Source organism: Mobula hypostoma, chromosome 18 (genome assembly GCF_963921235.1).
Source record: "Mobula hypostoma chromosome 18, sMobHyp1.1, whole genome shotgun sequence".
Taxonomy (NCBI): Eukaryota; Metazoa; Chordata; class Chondrichthyes; order Myliobatiformes; family Myliobatidae; genus Mobula; species Mobula hypostoma.
This window is the reverse complement of record NC_086114.1, coordinates 10,599,843-10,625,463: the sequence shown is the minus strand read 5'-3', so window position 1 is coordinate 10,625,463 and position 25,621 is coordinate 10,599,843. Positions and strand designations below refer to the sequence as shown.

Here is a 25,621-nt window from a genome sequence, read left to right as displayed (position 1 = left end):
GTTTCAATGAGATACCTCTGCATTCTTCTAAATTCCAGTGAGTACAGGCCCAAAACTGCCAAACATGCCTCATATGTTAACCCCTTCATTCCCAGAATCATCCTTGTGAACCTACTCTGGACTCTCTCCAATGACGATACATCCTTTCTGAGATATGGGGCCCAAAACTGTTGACAATACTCCAAGTGCAGCCTGACTAGTGTCTTATAAAGCCTCAGCATTATCTCCTTGTTTTTATATTCTATTCCCCTTGAAATAAATGCCAACATTGCATTTGCCTTCTTTACCACAGACTGACCATGTGAATTAACCTTCTGCGAATCTGGCTCAAGGACTCCCAGGTCCCTCTGTAGTTCTGATGTTTGAACCTTCTCCCCATCGAGATAATAGTCTGCACCAATGTTCCTTTTACTAAAATGAAGGACCCTTCACTGCTGTCTGACACTATGACTAAATGGTAGAACAGGCTAGAGGAACCATATAACCATATAACAATTACAGCACGGAAACAGGCCATCTCGGCCCTTCTAGTCTGTGCCGAACTCTTACTTTTACCTAGCTCCACCGACCTGCACTCAGCCCATAACCCTCCATTCCTTTCCTGTCCATATAGCTGTCCAGTTTAATTTTAAACAACATCGAACCTGCCTCAACCACTTCTGCTGGAAGCTCGTTCCACACAGCTACCACTCTCTGAGTAAAGAAGTTCCCCCTCATGTTACCCCTAAACTTTTGTCCTTTAACTCTCAACTCATGTCCTCTTGTTTGAATCTCCCCCACTCTCAATGGAAAAAGCCTATCCACGTCAACTCTATCAATCCCCTTCATAATTTTAAACACCTCTATCAAGTCCCCCCTCAACCTTCTACGTTCCAAAGAATAAAGACCCAACTTGTTCAACCTTTCTCTGTAACTTAGGTGATGAAACCCGGGTAACATTTTCGTAAATCTTCTCTGTACTGTCTCTATTTTGTTGACATCTTTCCTATAACTTGGTGACCAAAACTGTACACAATGCAGCAAATTTGGCCTCACCAATGACTTGTACAATTTCAACATTACATCCCAACTCCTATACCCAATGCTCTGATTAATAAAGGCCAGCATGCCAAAAGCTTTCTTCACCACCCTATCTAATGAGATTCCACCTTCAGGGATCTATGCACCATTATTCCTAGATCCCTTTGTTCTGCAGCATTCTTCAATGCCCTATCATTTACCATGTATGTCCTATTTTGATTAGTCCTACCAAAATGCAGCACTTCATATTTATCAGCATTAAACTCCATCTGCCATCTTTCAGCCCACTCTTCTAAGTGGTCTAAATCTCTCTGCAAGCTTTGAAAACCTACTTCATTATCCACAACGCCACCTATCTTAGTATCATCTGCATACTTAACCAATTTCCCCCGGGATCAATAAAGTATGACTATGGAATGACTATACTTACTCATCCAATTTACCACCCCATCATCCAGATCATTAATGTATATGACAAACAACACTGGACCCAGTACAGAACCAACTAGCCTCCTGTTCCTAATTCATTTCATTACCAACATATGTGACTTGTCTTGCTCCTCAAGTGTTCATTTACCTGGAAACCCAACTTTCCCCCACTGTAAGCCTGTCATTGCCCTTCCTGTCAAGGCTCCTCACCCACTTCCCGCGGCCCACTCACCCACTCCCGCTGCCCACTCACCCACTCCCATGGCCCACTCACCCACTTCCTGCGGCCCACTCACCCACTCCCGCTGCCCACTCACCCACTCCCGCTGCCCACTCACCCACTCCCGTGGCCCACTCACCCACTTCCCGCGGCCCACTCACCCACTCCCGCTGCCCACTCACCCCCGCTGCCCACTCACCCACTCCCGCGGCCCACTCACCCACTCCCGCTGCCCACTCACCCACTCCCGCGGCCCACTCACCCACTCCCGCGGCCCACTCACCCACTCCCGCGGCCCACTCACCTATCGGCATGGTCCTTGCAAACACAAAGGTGGAAACACTGCAGCCGAGCTTATGGGCTTCGTGGTTGCAGGCGTGAATGTCGACGCGGTACGTGGTGAAATGCCGCAGGTTGGAGATGACCGTCCTGTCACTGTACCGTACTTTGCTTTCGTAGAAAGGGTAGTCTTGCTTCCTCTCGGGGTCAGAGCTGTTCTGGTGCGGCTCAGGTGGTTTGGTGCCATTTACAGGGAGGGATGCGTTGGCCACTCCGAAGGTGTCTCTGCGCTTGCGTAACGGCCTGTTGGAAAACCACAGATCCCAATAAGACCAACATGAATCCTAGAGCCATCTGCCAAAATCTCAAAGATGCAATGAGTTTAAAAGGCTCCTCATGCTTCAGATTACTTCCCCTGATGGATCAGTCAACCAGTGTTACGCTGACACGAGGCGATTAGAGGAAAGTATAGGGGAGAAGTCAGTTTCTTTTAAACACAGAAAGTCAAAGTAAAATTTATTATCAGAGTACATACAAGTCACCACATACAAACCTGAGTCTTTTTCCTGCAGGCATACTTAGCAAATCTATAGGACACTAACTGTAAAACAGGATCAATGAACAGCAAACTGTGCAAATGCAAATCTAAATAAATAGCAATTAATAACGAGAGCATGAAATAACAAGTTAAAAAAGTTCTTAAAGTGAGACCACCGGTTGTGGGAACACCAGAAGTAGAATGAGTGTCGTTATCCACTTTTGTTCAAGAGCCTGACGGTTGAGGGTGAGTAGTTGTTCTTGAACCTGGTGATACGAGTCCTGAAACACTTGTACCTTCTGCCTCATGGCAGCAATGAGAAAAGAGCATGGCCTGGGTGGGGACGATGGATGCTGCTTTTCTACGGTAGTGTTTCATGTAGACGTGCTCGATGGTGGGAGGGCTTTACCCGTGGATGGTGTGTGAAACGTGCTGCTCGAGCTGGTGTTGGAGGCAGATACTTTTGGGACATGTAAGAGAATCTTAGATAGGCACATGGATGACAGGCAAAAGGATGGCTATGTGACATGAAGGGTCTTGACCCAAAACACCGACTGTTTATTTCCATTCATAGATGAAGACTGACCTGCTGAATTCCTCAAGCATTTTGTGCGTGTTACTCTGGATCTCTTGTGGCTATATGCGAAGGAAGGGTTAGATTGACCCCAGAGAGCTTAAGGTGACAAAGATGCAAATGTTGAAATGCCCAACAGGTCAGACAGCATCTGTGGAGCGAGGGCCATGATGATACTGATGGATAACCTGAGACTGAAAGAGCCATTTCTGATATAGAGAAATCAAATTGTCCTTTAAGTTTCTGAATTTGATTTTAAATCCTGGAGGTTAAAGTGAGAACAGGCATTGCCAGCTTGGGCTCCTTCAAAGGGCATTGGAAATATGGACCTCAAACATTATGTTAAATTGCTACATGTTGGCATGGTAATAAGGAATAACCAGAGTGGAAATACAAACATGATATAAAGTGTGGTACAAACTCGAGGGGCTAAAAGGCCTCTCTGTTCTCCTCTGCCATTCTGCTGGGTGGTTAACAGGTGGGGCTTTGGATGAGGAAGAGAGTGGGTCCCAGTATGAAGCCTCCCCTCTCGCTCGGCATTACCACGTATCTCTCATCCCTGGTGTTTATATATTGACATACAGAGCAGAATAGGACCTTCAAGCCCTTTGAGGCACACCTCCCAGTAACCCCCGATTTAATCCCAGCCCAATCACAGGACAATTCACAAAGACCAACTAACCTACCAACCGGTAGGTCTTTGGATTGTGGGAGAAAACCAGATCACCGGGAGGAAACCCACGCGGACTATGTACAGGCGGCAGCAGGAATCGAACCTGGAACTGCAAAGCGTTGTGTTAACCACTACGCCACTGCGCCGACCCATCTCTGCATCCTCCAGTTCAATCTCATTGACACGGTGGGAAAACCAGGCCCGTGGCAGCAGCAGAAACACCAGATCACAGACTACAGCTTGCCGACAAATGCATCACTTTCACTTTATTGAATAAGCAGCCTTCAAACAGCCAATTAAATAACAGGCATGACACTGTGCCCTTTAGGATGGGCCTGCCAAACTGATTAGTTGAACATTTAATTTTATGCTGATTAAAATTAGCAATTTACTGACACTGCTTTTCTGTTTGGGTTCACTGCGGATAAAAGTTAACAGTGTCATATTGAGAAAATGATCAATGAAGACAAGCTTTTTGCTAATCTCAGGAATGAGTATTCTCTAATGTATTTAACTCGCATAATATCTGTTAATGGAGCTACTTATGAATATGTAGTTTTATCGAAATAAAGGATGACAACACAGGGAGAGCAGTTTGGACTCACAGACAATTTAATTTGCCTCATGCCATCCAGCTGGACCAGAGAAATACCAATAACAGAGCTGCTCAGCATAACACTGCATCAACCTCCATCCAGGATCCGATGGAAGACTTGGAGATGCAGCGGAGCTTTGAGAGTCAGAGCCCTGCTCTTCGTGAACAGTGTGCTGTCAACATCACACCTCAGCTTAGTCACCTGCCATCCATGATGACCCTCCCTTGAGGCTCAAGCACAGTTCATCCCCTGTTATAAAACTCTTGAATGATCCTCTTCGCAATAAAGATGAACTCTGGAGCAACAAACAATTTACGTTTCGGGCCGAGACCCCAAGCTGGCTTCTTTCCCCTTCCTTGCCAGTCCTGAAAAAGGGTCTTGTCCCGAAACATTGACTGTTTATTCCTTTCCATAGACGCTGCCTGATCTGCTGAGCTCCTCCAGCATTTTGCGTGTGTTGCTCTGGATTTCCAGAATCCCTTGGGTTTATGATTTGTAACAAACAGTCTGCCGGAGGAACTTGACAGATTGCATAGCATCTGTAGGAGGCAAGGAATTGTTGATGTTAGGTTGAAACCCTCCGTGGGTCTTGGAGTAGGGTTTTGACCTAACCTGTTGCGTTCCTCCAGCAGGCTGTTTGTTGCTCTAGATTCCAGTATCTGCAGTCTCTTACGTTTCCAATGCTAAACTCCTGATCTCTCTATTTACCTCTTCAAGGCCCTTATTCCCCTTCCCGCACTGCACTTTCTCTGTCACTGTAACACTTCATTCTGTTATTGGTTTTCTTTTCGTACTAACTCCACATGGTGTTACCGTAGCTTAGCGGTCAGCATAATGAGTTACAGTGCCGGCTGCACAATTGGGGTTCAATGCCCACCACTGTCTACAAAGAGTTTGCACATTCTCCCTGTGACCGGGTGTGTTTCCTCCCACATTCCAAAGATTAGGACGTTGTGGGCACGCTATGCTGGCACTGGAAGTATGACGACACCTGCCAGCTGCCTCCAGCACATCCTTGCGCTGTGTTGTTCATTAGTGCGAGTGACGCATTCCACTGTATGTTTTAATGTACATGTTACAAATAAAGTTAATCCAATCAATGCATATTTGGACTGATCTTTATCTCGGTACACGATAATCCACTTGCAAAACCCTTGTAATTAATGATTGAGTTGACTTGCAGCGTATGCATTCGACTTCCTCCAGAGAAGACCAGATTTGCTGCAGATTTCATGAGCATTAGTTAGCTGCAGGCTAGGAGTGAGGTTCCAGTTAAGGAAATTGAGAGGCGACCTCATCAAGTCTTTCAGGATTTGGAGAAGGACTGGCTGCGTCCTCAGCTGGACAGTCGGGAACTGGGGACATCGTCCTGGGAAGTGGGTTGTCCATCTGGAATGCAGACGAGTAGAAACGCCTCCACCCATTGCATTATGAAACTTTAGAATTCCTTCCTAGAAAGCTGTGCAAGATCGGGCAGAGAATAGACTCAAAGACAAGATTCAAGATGAAATTATGAAAGTGTGTGGAGATAGGTGGGAAAGTAGAAATTAGAGGACAGCAGATCATAAAATATAGGAACCCGATGAGGCCATTCAGCCCATCAAGTTTGATCTGCCATTCAATCATGCTGATTTTTTACCAACTCCATTCTCCCCTTTACTGAGCAAGAACCTATCCGTATCTGCCTTAAATACACCAAGTAACTCAGCCTCCAACAAAGTCCACAGATACACTATCTGCTGGCTACAAAAATTCCTCTTCATCTCAGTTATAGAGTCATAGAAAAGTGAACCCAGCTACTCATAAGAACCTGAAAAGCGTTGTGAACACAACCCATCATTTAAACCAGACTCCCCTCCAATCACTAGTGACATAATTAATGACCCCTCCCACCCCAGGCAATCTCTCTTCTCTGCTCTGCCATCAGGCAGAAGGTACAAAAGCATGTACCACCAGGCTCAGGGACAGCTTCTATCCCAGACCCTCGAATAGGTCTGAGTTCAAGAATCTGTGAAAGACCTCCGAACATACCTGGCTGTGGCCCGTGTATTTATTTGTCTGATGTTACTACGCTTTCTCTGTAAATGCAACATTATATGAAGACCATAGGCACAGGAGCAGAAACAGACCATTCAGTCCACTGAATCCGTTCTGTCATTCTATTATGGCTGACCTATTTCCCCTCTCAAACCCATTCTCCTGCTTTCTCCCTGTAAACTTTGAATTCCTTCCTAATTCCAAGGAGGGAGGAGAAGATGGCGGCGCGACGCAGCGCGCGCGGCCTCTCCGGTGAATGATATCTGCAATCTGTCAAGTAGGGGACCGTGCACAATTCTGATTTGACGGAGACAGACGTGAGAGTACAGAGGAACTTCTGGAAAACTTCTGAAATGCCCGCTTCGCTGCCACTGCTACTGTGTGGTAACCGGAATCTCCGGAGCAGAAGGACCTGAATCCTCCAGCTTTGCTTGTTTCAGCGGCCAGGGCGAGGTCAAATGCGCTCGGCAGAGGATGGCACTCAGGAGGCTGTATCGGAGGGGCTGGTCGGAGGCTCGAAGTTTTCGGATGGACAGACTCAGTGTTGGCTGTGGTTGGCTGCTTCCAAGGCATCGGCAAGTTGACAGTGCCTGGAGGTTTATGGCAGGGAGTTTCTCCGTTTGCCGCGTGCTATCGGGGACTTGGGAGTTGATCAACTTGGGACTTTGTGACTTTTTTTTTACTGTGCCCATGGTTTGTTCTTCATCAAATTATGGCATTGTTTTGCACTGCTGTAACTATATGTTATAATTATGTGGTTCTGTCAGTGTTAGTCTTTGGTTTGTCCTGTTTTCTGTGATACCACTCCGGAGAAACATTGTATCATTTCTTAATGAATGCATGCATTTCTAAATGACAATAAAAAAAGAGGACTGAGTGTTCTCATAATCTAATCTAATCTAATCAAAATGCTATCAATATCTGCTTCAAATATATTCAATGACTTGGCCTCCACAGCCATCTGTGGCAATGAATTCCACAGATTCACCACCCTTTGGCTAAAGAAATTCCTCCTCATCTCTGTTCCAAAGGGACGTCTTTGCACTCTGAGATTGTGCCCTCTGGTCCTAGACTCTCCCACCATTGGAATCATCGTCTCCACATCCACTCTATCTATTCTGCATTACTTTTTTTTAAACCTCAATGCACTTAAGTATGGCATAATCTACCCGGGTGGTACACAAACAAAAGCTTTTCACTGTATTGCAGTACATATTCGCATCAATGAGGATCAAGTGTAATATATTTAATTTGTCTGTTACATGAAGCTAGGTTGCAGTGTGCTACAAGGATAATACAGAGGATGTTTCACAGGACTTGGATGATTAATAATAGAACAGACTGAAAATAATGTGGAAGTTGAGAGGTCTGCCAGCCTGGTAGAAGAAACAGAAAGGTAAAGTAAATCTTAAAATGGTGAGAGATTGAAATGCTGTTGTTCAGAGAATCTGGGTATTCTTACACATAAGTTCAAAGTTCAAAGTACATTTATGATCAAAGTATGTATGCAAGATACAACCCCACGGACAGCCGCGAAACAAAGAAAACCTTAGAACCCATTCGAAGAATGTTCGGTTTGGTCTTAACGAAGTCAAACTTAGCGCAGGTAGCACTAACATATTTATTCGGGACACTCCCGCCAACATGAGCGCATGCGACCAGTTCACCAACATCAGTTCCGGTTCCCAGTGAATGCTTGCTCGCCTTTCGCACTTGCCCCGGTGATTTCAATCTTCCCCGGTGCCTTAATCAGCGAAAAATGGATCCAATCGTGGGCTCGCATGCCTCAGGGAAAATCCTTGGAGGCAGCAAAGTGCCATATCACTCAATCGGCCCAAAAATTCACCACTAAAATGTAGATCATAGGCTCCAACAGTAGTAGAGCCACATTTGAAAGAAAAAGACGACGTAAAAGAAGTAGTTTCATGAACTGTCTGGAGGATGTCAAACTTTGCCGTGTTGTTCCATCTTCTTCCTGAGGTCAAGTACTGCAAACAATTAGCAAGGAAAACAATATTTTTGTCATTATTGTAGGGGCTTCGAAGAGCAGAATCCAGTTGTTTCAATTTTATCACTCTCTGGTGAGGCAACACCTGGAATACTGCCAACTGGTCTGGCCTCCTAGCACAATTATTGGAAAATAGGACATTTATCTGAGACAAAAGATATTATTTTTCAACATTGCAAAAAAAAGTCTTCTGGCTTACAGTAGAGCAAAGGTATTTCAGCAACTTTCACAGCTTACGGCACAGATTTAAGAACATGGCGCAAATGAAGAGTGACTTAGATTCTCCATAAGCCCAACCAGAGAAAATTACTGCCCATGGGGAGCTGGCGACACAGGAGAACATGGAAAATTGGCAGAAATCACTCAGTTTTGCTCCATCATTGGTCACAGGAGTCACGGAGTCACAGAGTCCAGAAGGAGGCCCTTCAGCCTAAATTGTCCATTCTGAAAGAGATGCACAGCTAAGCTACTCCCAGTTGAATTCATTTGGACCACATCTCTCTAAGTCTTTCCTGTCCAAATGTCAGAATTAGAATCAGGTTTATTATCACTAACATATGTCATGAAACTCGTTTTCTGACAGCAACACAGTGCGATTCATAAAAAAAAATGTTACAATCAGAAATATGTATAAAATTAAATAAATTGCGCAAAAAGAGTGCAAAATAATGAGGTAGTGTTCACGGACTGCTCAGAAATGTGATGGTGGAGGGGAAGAGGCTGTTCCTGAAACTGCATCTGCATTTACCAATTCCTCTGACAGCTTGATCCACATATTCATCATCCTGATAGAGCCCCCTGTCGCTGCCTTCTCTCCAAATCATCTGCTTCCTTTAGCACTGGGAAATGACATCTACACCCTGATTGAATCTGTTGACGACTTGGCTTTCGACCTGCAGTAGAAATTCCATGAGTGCACTGGCACCCAGATTCTCCTGATATCAGTCTTAAATGCAGATTCCGTATCCAAAGGCTCCAACGCCTCTCCAAATGTGAGGATCATACTGCCTACATCGAGTATATCTCGTTCTAATCTTCACTGACACTGAGACTTGAACAATAATCCATTTCAATGGAATCACAGAGTTATACCACACGGAACAGGTCCTTCATCTCCACCCCCCACCCCACCCCCGCCCCCGTGTTTGGCCCATAACCCTCTTAAACTTTTCTTCTCCGTGTATCTGTCCAAACAGCCAGAACCAGAGCCGGGGTTGGGACTCAGAGTCATGCCATCTGCTCCACTGTACGACTCCATGACTTCTGTGACCATATTGAGCCATTCTCAGGTTGGAGGAGCAACACCTGGTAGCCTACAACCTGACGGAATGAATGTCGATTTCTATAAACGTCAGCTGATTGCTCTAACCGCCTCCTCCTCTTTTTTCCATTCCCCATTCTGGCTCCCCTCCTAACCCTTCCCTTCCCTTCCCCCAACCATCACCTCCCTCTGGTACCTCTCCTCCTTCCCTTTTTTCCGTGGCCCATTCTCCTCTCCTATTAGATTGCATCTTTTCCAGCCCCTTAGCTCCTCCATCTATCACCTCCAGCTTCTAACCAGCCCCTTCCCTCCACCCACATGCCTTTCCCCTCATCTGGCTTTACCTAGCACCTTCCAGCTTGTACGTTGTCCTCAAACCCCACCTTCTATTCTGGCCTTTCCCCCTTCCTTTCCAGTCCTGATGAAGAGTCTCAGCCTGAAACGTTGACTGTTTATTCCCCTCCCCAGATGCTGCCTGACTTGCTGAGTTTCCTCCAGGATTTTGTATGCGTAGCATGTTATAGGAGACACCTTGTTTAAAACAACTACTGTTAAGTTAACTGTAGAGTCTAATGTGTCCGCACATTAAAACAAGGCAGAATGGAGATTTTAAGTCATCTGCCTTGAGACGTGACTTTGCTCGTCATTCCCCAGCAGTCTATTACTGCAACTCAGGATATCCATCAGGGAAAGAGGAGGACACTTCGCCAAGTCAGATAGCTCTGGAACGGATTCATATCCTGCACTGGGTCACTGTGACGCAGTGCCAGTCCCTCTCTGTAAACAGGCTGCTGGAGACAATGTTAATGGGTGATACTGGTAAGCAGTCCGTTCCTACAGCTCACGTCTGCCTAAAAGTGGGATAAAGATGGCCAGAGTTTCCCTGAAGGAACTTTGTTAAGGGTTGTAAGCAAGAGGAGGGTCTCAGCTGACAGCAATCATTAAGGAAATGATATGTTTTTAAGCAGTGTTTATCAAGTCCCTGAAAAAGGACTTTGCAATACTTTGAGTATTGGCAGCCAGCTCTGGGAAGGAAACAGTGATTTTGGAGAGTTTTCTGCTTGGTGGTGGGAGCTGAGAGAGGAGTGGGCAAGAGGGAAAATTCCATCCAATCTTCCACAGGCACAGGCAATCCTCCAATGCAGGCAAGCACTTAAAGTTAAAGGGGCTCCCATTGAAGACAAAGATGAATCCTTTTTTTGAGGGTGGTAGAACTTCCACAGAGAGCTCTTTATTTTAAAGGTGGAGATGGAGGTGGATAAGTTCTTAGTGAGCAAGGAGGATCTGGAGACATTAGGTTCACTTAAAAAACTCTAAGTGAATGGATGATAGAAAAATGTAATGCTATATAGGAGGGAGGGGTTAGATTGATCTTAGTATAGGTTAAAAGGTCACCACACATTGTCAGCCAGCCAGTGGTGCAGTGGTGTTCACATAAGAACATAAGAAATAGGAGCAGGAGTAGGCCATCCGGCCCATCGAGCCTGCCCCGCCATTCAGTAAGATCATGGCTGATCTGTCCATAAACTCAGCTCCATCTACCTGCCTTTTCCCCATAACCCTTAATTCCCCTACTATGTAAAAACCTATCTAACTGTTTCTTAAATATATTTAGTGAAGAAGCCTCAACTGCTTCCCTGGGCAGAGAATTCCACAGATTCACCACTCTCTGGGGAAAACGGTTTCTCCTCATCTCCTTCTCCCCTGAATCTTGAGGCAATGTCCCCTAGTTCTAGTTCACACCAGCCTTCAAGGCAAGTGCTCCCGGGTTCGGATCCAGCCAGCCCTTTGCATGTTTTCCCATCCGTGCTGGATTGAGCATCGAGCTAGCAACTTAGTCTCGTAAAAAACAGACAGAAAATGTTAAAGAGAAGGCCTGATGGACCACAAGGCACAACAACATTGTAGGCTGAGGGGCCTCTACTGTGCTGTGATGTTCCATTTTTAACCTTTGGGTTAGTCGCATATTCATGGAGCCATCCTTCAACGCAGTAACAAAAGTGGTATATTTTAGGTGTCTGGAGTTTATGCTCAGAGGTTTTTGGAACAGACACTAGCACTTCATATTCCAAGGGTTTCTGCTAGTTGGGATGTGCCAACATTGTAAATATGTAATTCTGGAAATTTACCCGATCATATTCAAAATGTTGAAGTGGATGATTGTAGCAATTGAAAGCGTAGTTAGTCGTTATTGTCATCTTTATATTGAAGAAGCATACAACATGAAAGGAGAATGAGATTCTCCTCGACTCAATTTCTCGAAGATTAGCTATGTGAACAGACTTTTATATTTCCCACAGTCAGTCACAACAATGAACGCTGGCCACAAACCAGATGAGAGGGAGTACCAGGCATCTGCTCAAAAACCAATTAGGTGGACAGGACGCAGGCTGCCCCAGGGCGCAATCTGGTCAGGGGCCGCAGGGAGCTGGTCTGAAAACAGCTGGTCCTCCCCTGACACCCCTGAGATGGGACCAACCATCCCCCAAGGTGCACAGCCTGTCTCAGTCCACCACCGACCATCACCCAGTTGAACAATCGGATTGAATCCAAAGCTCCAGTTCACAGGAGAGGGAGGGGGCAGACAAAATAAACCAAATTTCATGACATGTGTGGGTGATAGTGAACCTGATTCCGATATGGGTCTCCATTGTGGACAGGGAACAGGGAGAGGGGAATCATGGTCAGGAAAAGGAGAGGGGAGGGAGCTGGGAACACCAGAGAGATGTTCTGTAATGATCAATAAACCAATTGTTTGGAATCAAATGCCCTGGCCTGGTATCTCTGCCACCTGTCCCACGCCTCTCCTGTGGAGCTCCACCCTCACCTTTCCCAAAATCCTTTGCTCTGGCAGATTTACAAACTCGACCTCCACTCCATGTTGACGAATCCAGTACTGTGCACAAGCCTTACACACCTTAGCTATATATAAATGCCAGAGACTTTCACACAGTACTGGAAATAGATAATGATTATCTTTACTGTCAAATGAAAGAGTGAATGATTTTGTTTTGCAATCAAAGAGCAGAGAGATGTTTACACAGAAAATATCTCTTGCCGGCCTGGTGCCAGCAAGAACACATGACATTGGATAATACATTTTGAAATCCTCACAGATCTGGTGTATATATCAGTATTTGGATAGTAAATGGTCACAATAACAATAATATTTAGAATTGATGTTATTTTCAATTATCTAATTTAAAAATACTAATCATTTTTAACAGGTTTTCTAAAATGCCTCATTTATTTCAATCTGTCTCTGTTGTACTTTTATTAATAGTAAGGCAATGGATACATGCAAATAAGCAACAGGACTCATCCTTCTTCCTTAAAAAAGTCGATAATTATTGTTACTAGTTCATCAATCAATAATAATCACTGCTCAAAATTACCGTGGCACACGAGAGATCATCACCAATTTCTGCACATGTTCACTTGTGTCCCAGAGTATTTCTGTGTGCTGACGCTGAGCAAACAGGGATGGTTCTTTGCCATTGCTATTCAGCTGAATCCCACACTACAGTTCAGATTTAAGGATGTGCCCAGAGACAAGAACACAAAGTTCCAGTGTAGAACTGAGGAAGGGCCTGGCAACTACTCCGTCTTTTCAGATAAGACAGTGCAAAACTTTAAATTAAGCCCCAGACTAAAAAACTGGAGGAATTCAGTGGGTCAGGGACCATCTGTGGAGGGAAATGGGCAGTTGATATATCAGATTGAGACCCTTCAACTGGGCCGAAGGACAGAGGGGAGATAGCCAGTATAAAAGGTGGGAGTGAAGGAAGAGCTGGCAGACGACGGGGTGGATCCCGACGAAGAGCTGTGATAAGCAGATGGGGGAGAGGAGAGTGAGAATAGCGACAGCAGACAGGAGGTGAGAGGTGGAGGCAACAAAGGCCAGAAGGTGGTGGAATCTAAAGATTAAAAGATTAACTTTATTTGTCCCACGAACATTGAAACATACAGTGAAATGAGTTGTTGGCATCAATGACCAGCACGGTCCAAAGATGTGCCGGGGCAGCCCGCAGGTAACGCTATACTTCCGGTGCCAACATAGCAGGCCCACATCTTACTAATCTATACTCGAGGGGTGATTGTTAAGTTCGTGGCCTAAGGTAGAAGGCGTCAATTTTAGAAAACCTAGCACATTTTCCTATATTTACACACTTAGTCCAGCGGTCATGAAGCATACAGATCTCTTCTTTGTAGAAGTCGGTGTCTTGGACCTCCAGAAGTGGTCCACAGCAGGGGTGATTGATAAGTTCGTGGCCTATGGTAGAAGGAGATGAGTTATTAACTTCAAACTTTTTGCATTTTCACTCAAAGAGTTGAACTGTACGTGCATGTAACGAGAGCTGTATAACTCATCTCCTTCTACCTTAGGGCACAAACTTATCAGTCACCCCTGCTGTGGACCACTTCTACAAAGAAGGGATCCGTATGCTCCACGACCGCTGGACTAAGTGTGTAAATGTCGGAGGGGACTATGTTGAAAAATAAATGTGATAGCTTTTGTAAAACTGACTCCTTTTGCCTTAGGCCACGAACTTATCAATCACCCCTGCTGTGGACCACCTGGAGGTCCAAGACGCTCTCGTTACATGCACGTGCAGTTCAACTCTTTGAGTGATAATGCAGAAAGTTTGAAGTTAATTACTCATCTGCTTCTACCTTAGGCCACAAACTTATCAATCACCCCTTGTACTTTTGGGATGTGGGAAGAAAACGGAGCACCCGGGGAAAACGCGTGTGGTCACAGGGAGAACATACAAACGCCTCGCAGACTGCCGTATGAACTGAACTCTGATTGTGATTGCTGGCACTGTTAAACATTACTCTTACCGCTATGCTACCATAGACCATGGAAACGCGGGATAAGGGTGGAAATGGCAGAACAAACCAAGCACCAGTCTACCCTCCAATTGAACAGGGGAGTAGCTGACACCACTTTGAAGAGCAATGCTGGAATTCCTTGCCATATCCTATTCAATACTTATCTTCAACCAACATGAGCAACACGCACACTACAGTTTCTGGGATCCTGCTGTGCAAAAATGACTGCTGCAATCCCATAATTCACAATCACTTCCAGCAGATACTTCAGGGCAAGAAGTTATGAGCACATTTCATAAACTCGCGTCTCTTGCAACAGCTGCCAGTTCGACCCACTTCACAAACATGGCTGCAAGGTCTGGTTCAAACAGATGTGGTCACACTACCTGGGCATGAAGATGGAGTTGTGCAGAAAATTCTCAAAGGACTTCTGAAACATGACTTCCTCGGCTTCGGCATTGATCTCAGCCTGGGTCTTTGGGCATGCACAGCACTGTCCCTGGCCATTCTTATCGGAGGGTTTGGAATCGCCATTGCCATCCAGGTCAATAGTCCCTGTGGCCGAGATCCTGGTGGGCAGCTTCAGACCTGGAGAAGTGAGAGAACGGTCAAGTGAGAACGGAGTGGGTTACACCTGCTTCCCGCACACCGGACGTGCGTGACAAGGAATCTCCCACTCCTTTCTGGTCACCCCAGTACAGGAAGGATGCTGAGGCTTTGCAGAGGGTGTGGAAGAGGTTTACCAGGAAGCTGCCTAGTTTAGAAGGCATGTGCTACCATTAGAGGCTGGCCAAACCAACCTTGGAGTGCTGGAGGCTGAGAGGAGATCTGATAGAGGTTTATAAGATTATGAGGGGCAGAGATAGAGTAGAGAGAGAGAGACAGCATCTTTTTCCCAGGGTAGAAATGTCTAAAACCAGAGGGCACGCATTGAAGGTGAGAAGGGGGCGGGTTCAAAGGGAATGTGTGGGGTAAAGATTTTTTACTCAGAGACTGGTGGATGCCAGGAACTGGTGCTGCCTGGTGTGGTGGTAGAGGCAAATACATTAGAGGCCTTTAAGGGATGTTTAGATAGGCACATGAATATGAGGAAGATGGAGGGATTGTGTAGGTAGGAGCGATTAGTTTATGGGTTTTTTTATATTTACTTTTTAGCTGTTTGGCACACTTTGGGCCAAAGGGCCTATTCCTGTGCTATACTGTTCTATATTCAATGTTCTTTCAGACCGTTTGTTACGATGAGGCAACTTATGTCGTCAATGGGAAACACTGCCTTCTCTGGGATCGAGTCACGCCAGTCAGAAGGAACAGGTTTGCTCCACCAAACAGAGCATGTTGGCCTGCCCCTCATCACCAAGAACGCTGAAGCTTACTGAATATTGAGAAACCTAAATAGGGTGTTTCCAGTAGTGGAGGAGTTTATGACCAGCCTGAGAATACAATAATGTCTGTCTCTTTACAACAGAGATGAGAAGGAATTTCTTCAGCCACAGGGCAGTGAATCTGTGGAATTCATTGCCACAGGGGGCTGTGGAGGCCAAGTCATTGGATATATTTAAAGTGGAGAATGATAGGTTCTTGATTAGTAAGGGTGTCAGAGGTTACAGGGAGAAGGGAGTTGAGCGGGAAAATAAACCAAGAATAATCGAACAGTAGAAAGACTCGATAGGCTGAATGGCCTAATTCTGCTCCCATGTCTTATGATCAAACTAGTTACTCTAACTTTGAGCTTCCTGGGAACTTACCCTACCTTTATCCTAATATTACCCCACCGTTATTCCCCTTTATCACCCGTTACCTTGCCTCCAGGAAAAGAACACAGGAAAATATCTCATTCAGAGCTCTGAGTGAGCAAACAGAAACCATTTCCAACTTGAGGGCAGGAACTTCAGGATGCTTCACAGGCAAAAGCTAGGAGAAGTTTCTCATTCCCGAAGACTGGTGGAAAGTGGAGAAGGATGGAACAGGATTTGCAATAGGTCTTTCAGGCAGATATGCAAGTGACAGCTAAAGTCGCTGAAAAACACAGATGCTAAAAATCTGATCTCAAAGCAGGAAGTGGTGGAAATACTCAGGCGACCAGGCAGCATCTGTGAAGATAAAACATGGCTCATAGTCCTGAAACGCCAACCTTCTGCAGAGATGCTGCCCAGCCAGCTGAGTGCCTCCAGCATTTCAGTTACTTGTTGCCCCTGTGACGTACTTTTCCCTAACTTCCATCCTATCCCCAGGACATGACTGGGGGAAACCATCTTCCTATCTGCTCCGCCCCCTTTTACCTTTGTGACAGTAGTCATGTTTGTAAAGTTCGGCATCCTCTGGTTGCTGCTGCCAGCGCACCAGGTAATAGGTGATGTTCCCGTTCGAAAGAGCGGGCGGCTTCCACTTCACTACGAGCTGAGACGAGGAGTTGGACACTGACACCACATCCAGGGGAACCGAAGGAGCTGGGGAGAGAAAGCACAGCAAAACTCCATTGAACACCACACACAAAAATAACTGGACCCAGAACACTCCCACACTTACGACTCAATCAGACTTTACTTCACTTGAGAACAGCGTGGCCCCTATCACACACCGTTCTGAATTCTGAACAGAGAAATGTCATTTTTATCCAGAATTGGCTAGCAGTTCTGGATATAGACCACTTAGTAAACGATGCACGGCTGAATTCCGTACCTGCAAGAACAATCACTATTCACAGGTGTCAAAAATCTATAGAAACTACAAGCTGACCACAGATGATACATTGAAGTTAGTAAAGCAATTGTCCCTTAGTTGGTGTGTGCGCCTTCGATTGCTCATCCCGTCTCCTGCTGCAGAGGGAAGCTATGCTCTTCAAAGCTCTGGGCTGGGCTGTCTACAGTCTATCCCTACCTGGATATCATGTTAACCCTTGCCTTCCACAGCCGCACCTTTATAAAACTCTGGTCGGGGCACATCTGAAGTACTGAATTCAATTCTGGTCAGCCCAAGGATGTGGAAGCTTGGGAGAGGGTGCTGAAGAGGTTTACTAGGATGTTGCCTGGATTAGAGAGTGTGACCTATAAGGAGAGGTTGGACAAACTTGGGTTTTGTCTGGAGTGGCAGAGTCTTGGGGGAGACCTGACAGAGGTTTATTATGAGAGACGTGGAAAGAGAAGGCAGCCAATACCTTCCTCGCCAAGGTTGAAATGTCTAATACTAGACAGCAAGCAGTTAAGACGAGGAAGTTCAATGGAGATGTGCGGGGCAAGCTTTTTTTATACAGAGCAAGACCATAAGATATAAGAGCAGAATTAGGCCATTCAGCCCATCGAGTCTGATCCATCATTCCATCGTGGCTGATTTATTATCCCTCTCAACACCATTCTCCTGCCTTCTACCCGTAACCTTTGATGCTCTGACTAATCAAGAACCTATCAACCTACACTTTAAACATACCCGATGACTCGGCCTCCTCGGCCATCTGTGACAATGAATTCCAAATTCACTTCTGGCTAAAGAAATTCCTCCTCATCTCTGATAGTAGAGGTTTCCAAAGATTCACTTCCTCCAAGATAAGAAATTTCTCTGTTGCTAAGTACTAAATTACCTTCCCATTATTATGAGACTGAGACTCCCGAGAGGGTGGAAAATGTTCTCCCTGATAAGCGCTGGAATTTTAAAGAGATCAGTTCTCAATGACGCTGTAGAAATAACAATCCCAGTATTCCTGATCCCTCCTTGCTCAGCAAACTCACTATCCCAGATATACACTGGTGTGTCTCTGTTCCACTCTCTTTTTTTTCAGGCCAGGAAACCAAAGCTTTACATACTACTCCTGGCTCAGCCTTACAGGGCCCTGTATTATTGCAATAAAATATTTTCACTCCAGTCCTCAAATCCCCTCCTAATAATGCCTCCATCGGCTGGAGTTAACCACGGATATTGCATCCGAGCAGTCTACATGATACGCAAGCCAGGTCAATAAGATATGGAGAGCTGTTGCTCCTGCAGCAGACTCCCCCTCTCCATGCAGCTGATGAATCCAAAGGAACGGGAGAAACCCATACAGTTTGGCACCAGCGACGTTGCAAGAATTGCCAGTCAGCGTTGAACTCAAGGCAGAACTGCCTTACGGAATCCAGCTGCAGATTTCTCCATAGTGTTCGCTCCTGAAGCCTTCCCCAATAGCAGGTATAGTTGCAAGGCAGCGGAGCTTTGTGATCAAAGTTTTCCTTCTCCTGGATGAGCTGTCAACCATGGGTGACCAGCCTCATCTGCCCAAATCCCCCTCCTAACATATCATTGCCTTTATCAGATTCCACCATCTGCAGCCCTTTGCTGCCTTCCAAACTCTGCCGGTGTCTCCTCCTCTCCCTCTCCCACCTGATTCTACCAGCCAATCAACACCTCTTCACCTGGATCCACCAATCACTGGGCAGCTGTCACTCCCATCTGAGGCCTGTATACCGGCCATACCCTGTCTACTTCTACTCTTCTAGTCTACTCTAGATGAAGTCTGTGATGGAGAGCACTGGGAAAACACACTCCTTATTCATGTGCATTCACACACTAGAGATGGCCTTGTCATTCTGCTGTTGCGTTAAGTGTATGCACCTCAGTGTCTTCTTACAATGTCCTAAACTAAGCTGATATGCTTAGATTGGCTTTACGGTGCCTTTCCCGTCACAGATAGTCGGCTGGTGGCGCAGTGACATCAGCGCCGGACTCCGGAACAGAGCTTCCCGGGTTCGAATCCAGTCAGGCCGCTCCCGAGTACGCTTTCCATCCATACTGTGTTGAGTGTTGGGCTCGCAACTCGACCTCGTAAAATAAAGAAAATACTGCGAAATGTCCATGCGAGGAGTGCGGCCCCACACAGCCTTCTGATCCGCACCTTGTAGGGCATGAAGATGCCCGACGCTAGCCTCTCAGGCTTGAGTCGACGTCCTCATCATCATCATCACCATGGTGGAACATTCTATTTCTATAGTAATGGGGATACCTAAATATCACAAAGACAAAGAGCTGATTGTGGACTTCAGAAGGGTAAGACAAAGGGACACAAACCAATCCTCATAGAGGGATCAGAAGTGGAGAGAGTGAGCAATTTCACTCACTCCTGGGTGTCAAAATTTCTGAGGGTCCAACCTGATCCCAACATATCGAATCACAAACAAGAGAAAATCTACAGATGCTGGAAATCCGAACAACACACACAAAATGCTGGAGGAACTCAGCTGATGGACCGAAATGTCAACTGTACTTTTTTCCATAGGTGCTGCCTGGCCTGCTGAGTTCCTCCAGCATTTTGTGTGCGTGGCCCAACTTATTGACACAGTTATAAAGAAGGCAAGTCAGTGGCTATATTTCATTAGGAGTTTGAAGAGATTTGATTGTCACCTAAAACAGTTGAAAACTTCTATAGGGGTACCATGGGGAGCATTCTGACTGGCTGCATCACCGTCTGGTATCAGGGGAGAGTTCGTAACAGGATTGAAAAAAGCTACAGAAAGTTGTAAATTAGTCAGCTCCATCATGGGTACTAGCCTCTATGGTATCCAAGACATCTCCAAGGAGCAGAGAGGACCCCCATCACCCAGGACATGCCCCCTCCCTCTCCTCACTGTTACTGTCAGGAAGGAGGTACACGAGGCTGAAGGCACACACTCAGTGATTCAGGAACAGCTTCTTCCCCTCTGCCATCTGATTCCTAAATGGACATTCAATCTATGAACACTACCTCACTACTTTGTTTTATTATTCCTGTTTTTACACTAATATTCTTAATTTAACTATTTAATATATATATACTTACCATAATTCATTTGTTTTCTCCACATTTATCATGTATTGCATTTTACTGCAGCCGCCAAGTTAACAAATTCAAGACATATGCCAGTGATATTAAACTTGATTCTGATGTGAATATACTGTTTGTGTATGGTATTTAATCTAACTACTTCTGATTATTTTTGTAATATGATTGTAACTACATTGTGGGGTGCATCAGATTCTAACTCATGTGTAGTCTTAAGTTAACTTTACTGGTTATTAAAGATGTTAAGTCCTAGAGCTAGAAAAAGGAGCTCTTCGCCCTCGGTGAGGGAGGGAGATAGGAGCTCTTCGCCCTCAGTGAGGGAGGGAGATATGGAACTCTTTGCCCTCGGTGAGGGAGAGAGATATGGAGCTCTTTACCCAGTGAGGGAGAGAGATATGGAGTTCTTTGCCCTCGGTGAGGGAGGGAGATATGAGCTCTTCGCCCTCGGTGAGGGAGGGAAATAGCAGCTCTTCGCCCTCGGTGAGGGAGAGAGACATGAGCTCTTCACCCTCGGTGAGGGAGGGAGATATGGAGCTCTTTGCCCTCAGTGAGGGAGGGAGATAGGAGCTCTTTGCCCTCGGTGAGGGAGGGAGATATGGAACTCTTCGCCCTCGGTGAGGGAGGGAGATAGGAGCTCTTTGCCCTCAGTGAGGGAGGGAGATAGGAGCTCTTTACCCTCAGTGAGGAAGGGAGATAGGAGCTCTTTGCCCTCGGTGAGGGAGGGAGATAGGAGCTCTTTGCCCTCGGTGAGGGAGAGAGATAAGGACTCTTTGCCCTCGGTGAGGGAGAGAGATAAGGACTCTTTGCCCTCGGTAAGGGAGGGAGATAGGAGCTCTTTGCCCTCGGTTAGGGAGAGAGATAAGGACCTTTGCCCTCAGTGAGGGAGAGAGATATAGAACTCTTTACCTCAGTGAGGGAGAGAGATATGGAGCTCTTTGCCCTCAGTGAGGGAGGGAGATAGGAGCTCTTTGCCCTCGGTGAGGGTGGGAGATAGGAGCTCTTTGCCCTCAGTGAGGGAGAGAGCTAAGGGCTGCGAGGTGTTCACACTGGGCAAGAATTTTCTTTCCACTATTTTCGCTAATATTTGTAAGTTTGATTTTTGATGCTCCTAATAAACACCCTTGCAGTAAAAAGCTAAGCAACTCCAGCCACTTTTTCTTTGGTCATAACCCACGTATCTAACGAAGTTCCCATTCAGAAACATCATCTGTACCTCCACAGATGCCGGCTGATCCGCTGAGTTTCTCCAGTAGCTCGATTTTTACCAATTACAAACGCCTTCCTAATCGCTTCCTGCACCCAGACAACTTTCAGTGACTTTTAATTTGCATTGGTTGAGTTTTGTTGCATATTCCAAAATACAGTGAAAAGCATGCCTCGCATACTGGTCACAGACCAGTTCACTACAACAGTGCATTGACGGGGAACAAGATAAAACAAAACAAAGCAGAATAAAAGTGGACAGTCAGAGAGTAAGTGCAGGATACGGTAAATAAACAGTAAGGTGCTAGATCATCAGGAGGTGGATTGTGAGGCCAGAGTCCATCTTATCAAACAAGAGGTCCATTCAAGTGTCTGGTGACAGCAGGATAGAAGCTGTTCTGGGCCTGGTTGTACAACCCTTCAGGCTTTTGTATATTCTGCTCGATGGGAGAGGGGAGAAGAGAGAACATCTAGGCAGATATTAACACACCCAGGTCCTTTTGAATATCGAACTTTCACCATTTGACAAATACTTTGGTTTTTTTCTAAATGTGCAGTCGTCAAATGTGATGACAGCACATTTTCCCACACTGCATCTCATCTGAACAAAACTGTTTAGTCACCTGTGAAGGAATGGTGTACGTAAATATCACTTAGTGTGCAAAAGCAGTTTTTTAATATCATTTCCTGCACAGGTTAATTTTGATTTGATTTGAAGTGGAAAGACATTCATCTCCGTCCTTTCTTTATTTGCCCCTGAAACAGCAATATCTGGAGTCTTGATCTTTCATTAATATTGCTAAACATTTAGTGGATACATTTTGAAGGAAATATTACATTTATCATTATTACCATATCATTGTGCCACGAATTTACTCTTGTTCACGTGGCAGTTTTGGAATTTTGCATATGTGTATAACATTGTCTAACACCAGCTGTGAGAATAATCGACAGTATTAGCATCCAGGCACACGATGATTCTGTACTGAATTTAATATGTATTTTACTTTACTTTCTGCAGTTTGATAGGAAAGACCTCATTAAAAACCCTGAAGAAAGCCTCTGTCTCGGGTGGTATTTGAGAAGGTGTTTAACTCACTGCATAGCTTTGTACATACATACTGCAAGGGCAGTTGAAACGGTGCAGTTTATAAAGTGTAGATACCGAGCGGCACTTGTTACCTGAGGCGTTTGTCTTTATGTAGACGATTTCACTCTTTGCCCCATAGTTCCGGCCGTCTTCAGAGACAGCAAGGGTGATTGCCTTGACAAAAATAGCATACTGAGTCCAGGGCTTTAAATTCGACAAGTACACCCCTGGTTCTTGGTTCTTGCTCTGGGGAAGGTCCACATCCACCATGTTCCAGCTGTTGGAGCCACAAGCATCCTGCCCATCGTATTCAGTCAAGTTCTGAAAGGGCCTAAAAAAAGAGAGAGAGAGAGAGCACAGACATCACCAACAGAAGCAACCAGCATTCCACCCATTTGTCATTTGTCAGCCCTCTTTATGCCTTGATCAAAGATGGATGCCGTGTCACATTAAGCACCATGGTTGTGGGCTTTTTTGCCCATTTGCTTTAGTTCTGCACCATTCCACAGAGCTGTGCTGTTGACTACACATGGTAGATGTGTCGCACTGAGCTCGCAGTCACTTTGAGTCATACAGCCTAAAAACAGGCCTTCAGCCCTGTGGGGCTACGTGGGTGGGAAGGGTCCAATTGATCTTGGAGTAGGATAACGGGTTAGCACAACATCGTGGGCCAAAGGGTCTGTGCTACGCTGCACTGTTGTACGTTCTATAAGGTTGATGGTCGTAGCCTTTTCCTCAGGGTAGGGGAGTCAAAAACTGGGGGCCATAGGATGATGGTGAGAGAGGAATGATTTATGAGATCTGAGGGGTACCTTCTTCACAGAGGATGGTGGGTATGTGGAACGCGCTGGAAGTGGTGGAGGTGGGTACAATAACAATATTGAAATCCATTTGGACAGGAGAGGCTTAGAGCCATCCGGGCCAAACACAAGCAAATGGGGCTACCCCTGGGTCACCAGGGAGCAGATGGGCCAAAGGGCTTCTTTCACTCCTTATGACTTCTATAATTACTGACCTTAAGGAGTGAAGGTTTAGCAGAGGGTGCCAAAGAAATTTACCAGCACAGGGCAGGGATGGGTGCGATTCACATTAATGGTCTAGGGAAGCTGGGGTTATTCTTTAGAGTACAGGCTAAGAGGGGATTTGCTAGAAGTGTTTAAAATCATGAAGGATTTAGACAAAGTAAAAGAAAAGCTGCTGCTTCCAAAGGTTGATGAGATGTCCCCTCATCCTCCTGAACTCTATCTGGTACAAACCCAGAGAGATCAAACACTTGGCCATATTGATCTACCATGGGCACTGGTCGTCATGAAACCAGTAACCAGAGGTACTCACGCTTCCTTGTAGTACACGATGAAACTGATGAGATCCCTGTAGTCTGGCGGGCGATAATGTTCCCACTTCAATATTATCTTGTTCTTTGCAGTGGAATTACTTGTGAATTTCAAGATGCGTCTTTCACCTGAGAGAAAATAGAACACAACAATGTTAGCAAAGAGTTTGTTCTAAATTAAAACAACAAGACATAGGGAACCTGGACTTTCTCCTCTCACTTGCTCTTGAGGTACTCCCCTTGGGACACTCTCCAAAGCCACAGCCAGCCCAGCGGATTTATCTGAGATTATCACCATTCGCTAGGTCCTATGTATCAACATAAAGATCTTGATGTACTTGGTTCACTCTTCAGCATCCAGATATTTCCCCAGGTACAACTCAGTGGAGATGGGGTTAGTGTCAGTCATCAGACTATGAATGCACCCAGCAAATCCAGACTCTGGACATGACCATTCCCAGAGGGTCTGGGGTCCTAACACCCAGAAGCAACTGTTCCACCCAAACACATTACATTCAGCACCAGGTGAATGCAGTGACAGTCCTGCAGATGGCAGGATGTAATGACTGGATAATTTACTGACACAGTATTTCACACATACTCTCTAACACACACCCCATACAGTGTTACACACACACACCATAGTATTGCACACACCCTCAGTATAGCACACAACCTCCAAGTTCACCCTCCAGTGATGTGGTCGGGGGGCAAGGACATCCACAGTCTGCTCTGCCCTCAATAGCCAGTGTGACCAGGAGTCCTTGCGAGCAGGAGGCACAAGAGCCAGTCAGTCAGCGCTCCCGTAAATCCAGCCTGAAGTTCAGGATACCATTGTCAGCTAGTCTGGGGGGTCAATACTAAGGATTGGAGCACAAAGCCTGGAGGCCTGCCCTGGTGGCCGGGGGGGGGGGGGGGAGAGAGATTGCAGTGTGTGTGTGTGTATGTATGTGTGTGTGTGTGGGGGGGGGCAGAGGGAGGCTTTTTTACTTGTGTTCCTCTTGGTTGTGTTCTGTGTTGTTCTGCCGAGCGTTGTGGGCATGCTACATTGGCACCAGAATATGTGGCAACACGTTATCTGCCCCCAGCACATGCTTAGGTGTGTTGGTTGTTAACGCAAACAACATGTTTTCATGTACTGTACATGTGATCAGTAAATCTACATCTACTCTAACCATTATCTGCAAACACACAATGTTACACATGCTCACATTGCATAAGCAGCATCTTACACACACTCAATCACAGAATCACCTACATTCACCCACACGTGGTATTACAGAAACCCACTTTTACACTCGCATTTCACACCACATCCTCACACGCACAGTACTATGCACACACACACCCTCACAGAGTATCACACACAGTTAGACCATAAAACATACAGTACGAGCAGAATTACGCCATTCGGCCCATCAAGTTGCTCTGCCAGCCCATCATGGCTGATTGGTTACCCTTCTCAACCCCATTCTCCAGCTTTCTCCCTGTAACCTTTGACACCCTGACGAATCCAGAAGCTGTCAAACTCTGCTTTAAATACATCAAATGACTTGGCCCCCCAGTGGCAATGAATTCCTTGGATTCAACTCCCTCTGGTAAAGAAAATCCTTCTCATCTCTGTTGTAAATTGATGTTACCATATTCCGAGGCTGTGCCCTCTACGTACAGCACACACACACACACACTCACACACGCACACACACACGCAGACAAGCACACTTGCGTTAAGCCCACCC

The 25,621-nt window shown here is 45.8% G+C and overlaps 1 protein-coding gene across 1 annotated transcript in view; it reads right to left on the bottom strand.

The window, feature by feature from the left end:
• The window catches only part of igf1ra (insulin-like growth factor 1a receptor), a 316,061-nt gene that overhangs the window by 48,304 nt on the left and 242,136 nt on the right, over nucleotides 1-25,621 (bottom strand). The window contains exons 7-11 of the mRNA XM_063070431.1: nucleotides 23,885-24,011; nucleotides 22,642-22,880; nucleotides 16,751-16,918; nucleotides 14,858-15,059; nucleotides 1,974-2,251 (exon numbers count right to left, since the gene is read on the bottom strand). Of these exons, the coding sequence (XP_062926501.1) occupies nucleotides 1,974-2,251; nucleotides 14,858-15,059; nucleotides 16,751-16,918; nucleotides 22,642-22,880; nucleotides 23,885-24,011 (1,014 nt within the window). The remainder of the gene's footprint in view (nucleotides 1-1,973; nucleotides 2,252-14,857; nucleotides 15,060-16,750; nucleotides 16,919-22,641; nucleotides 22,881-23,884; nucleotides 24,012-25,621) is intronic.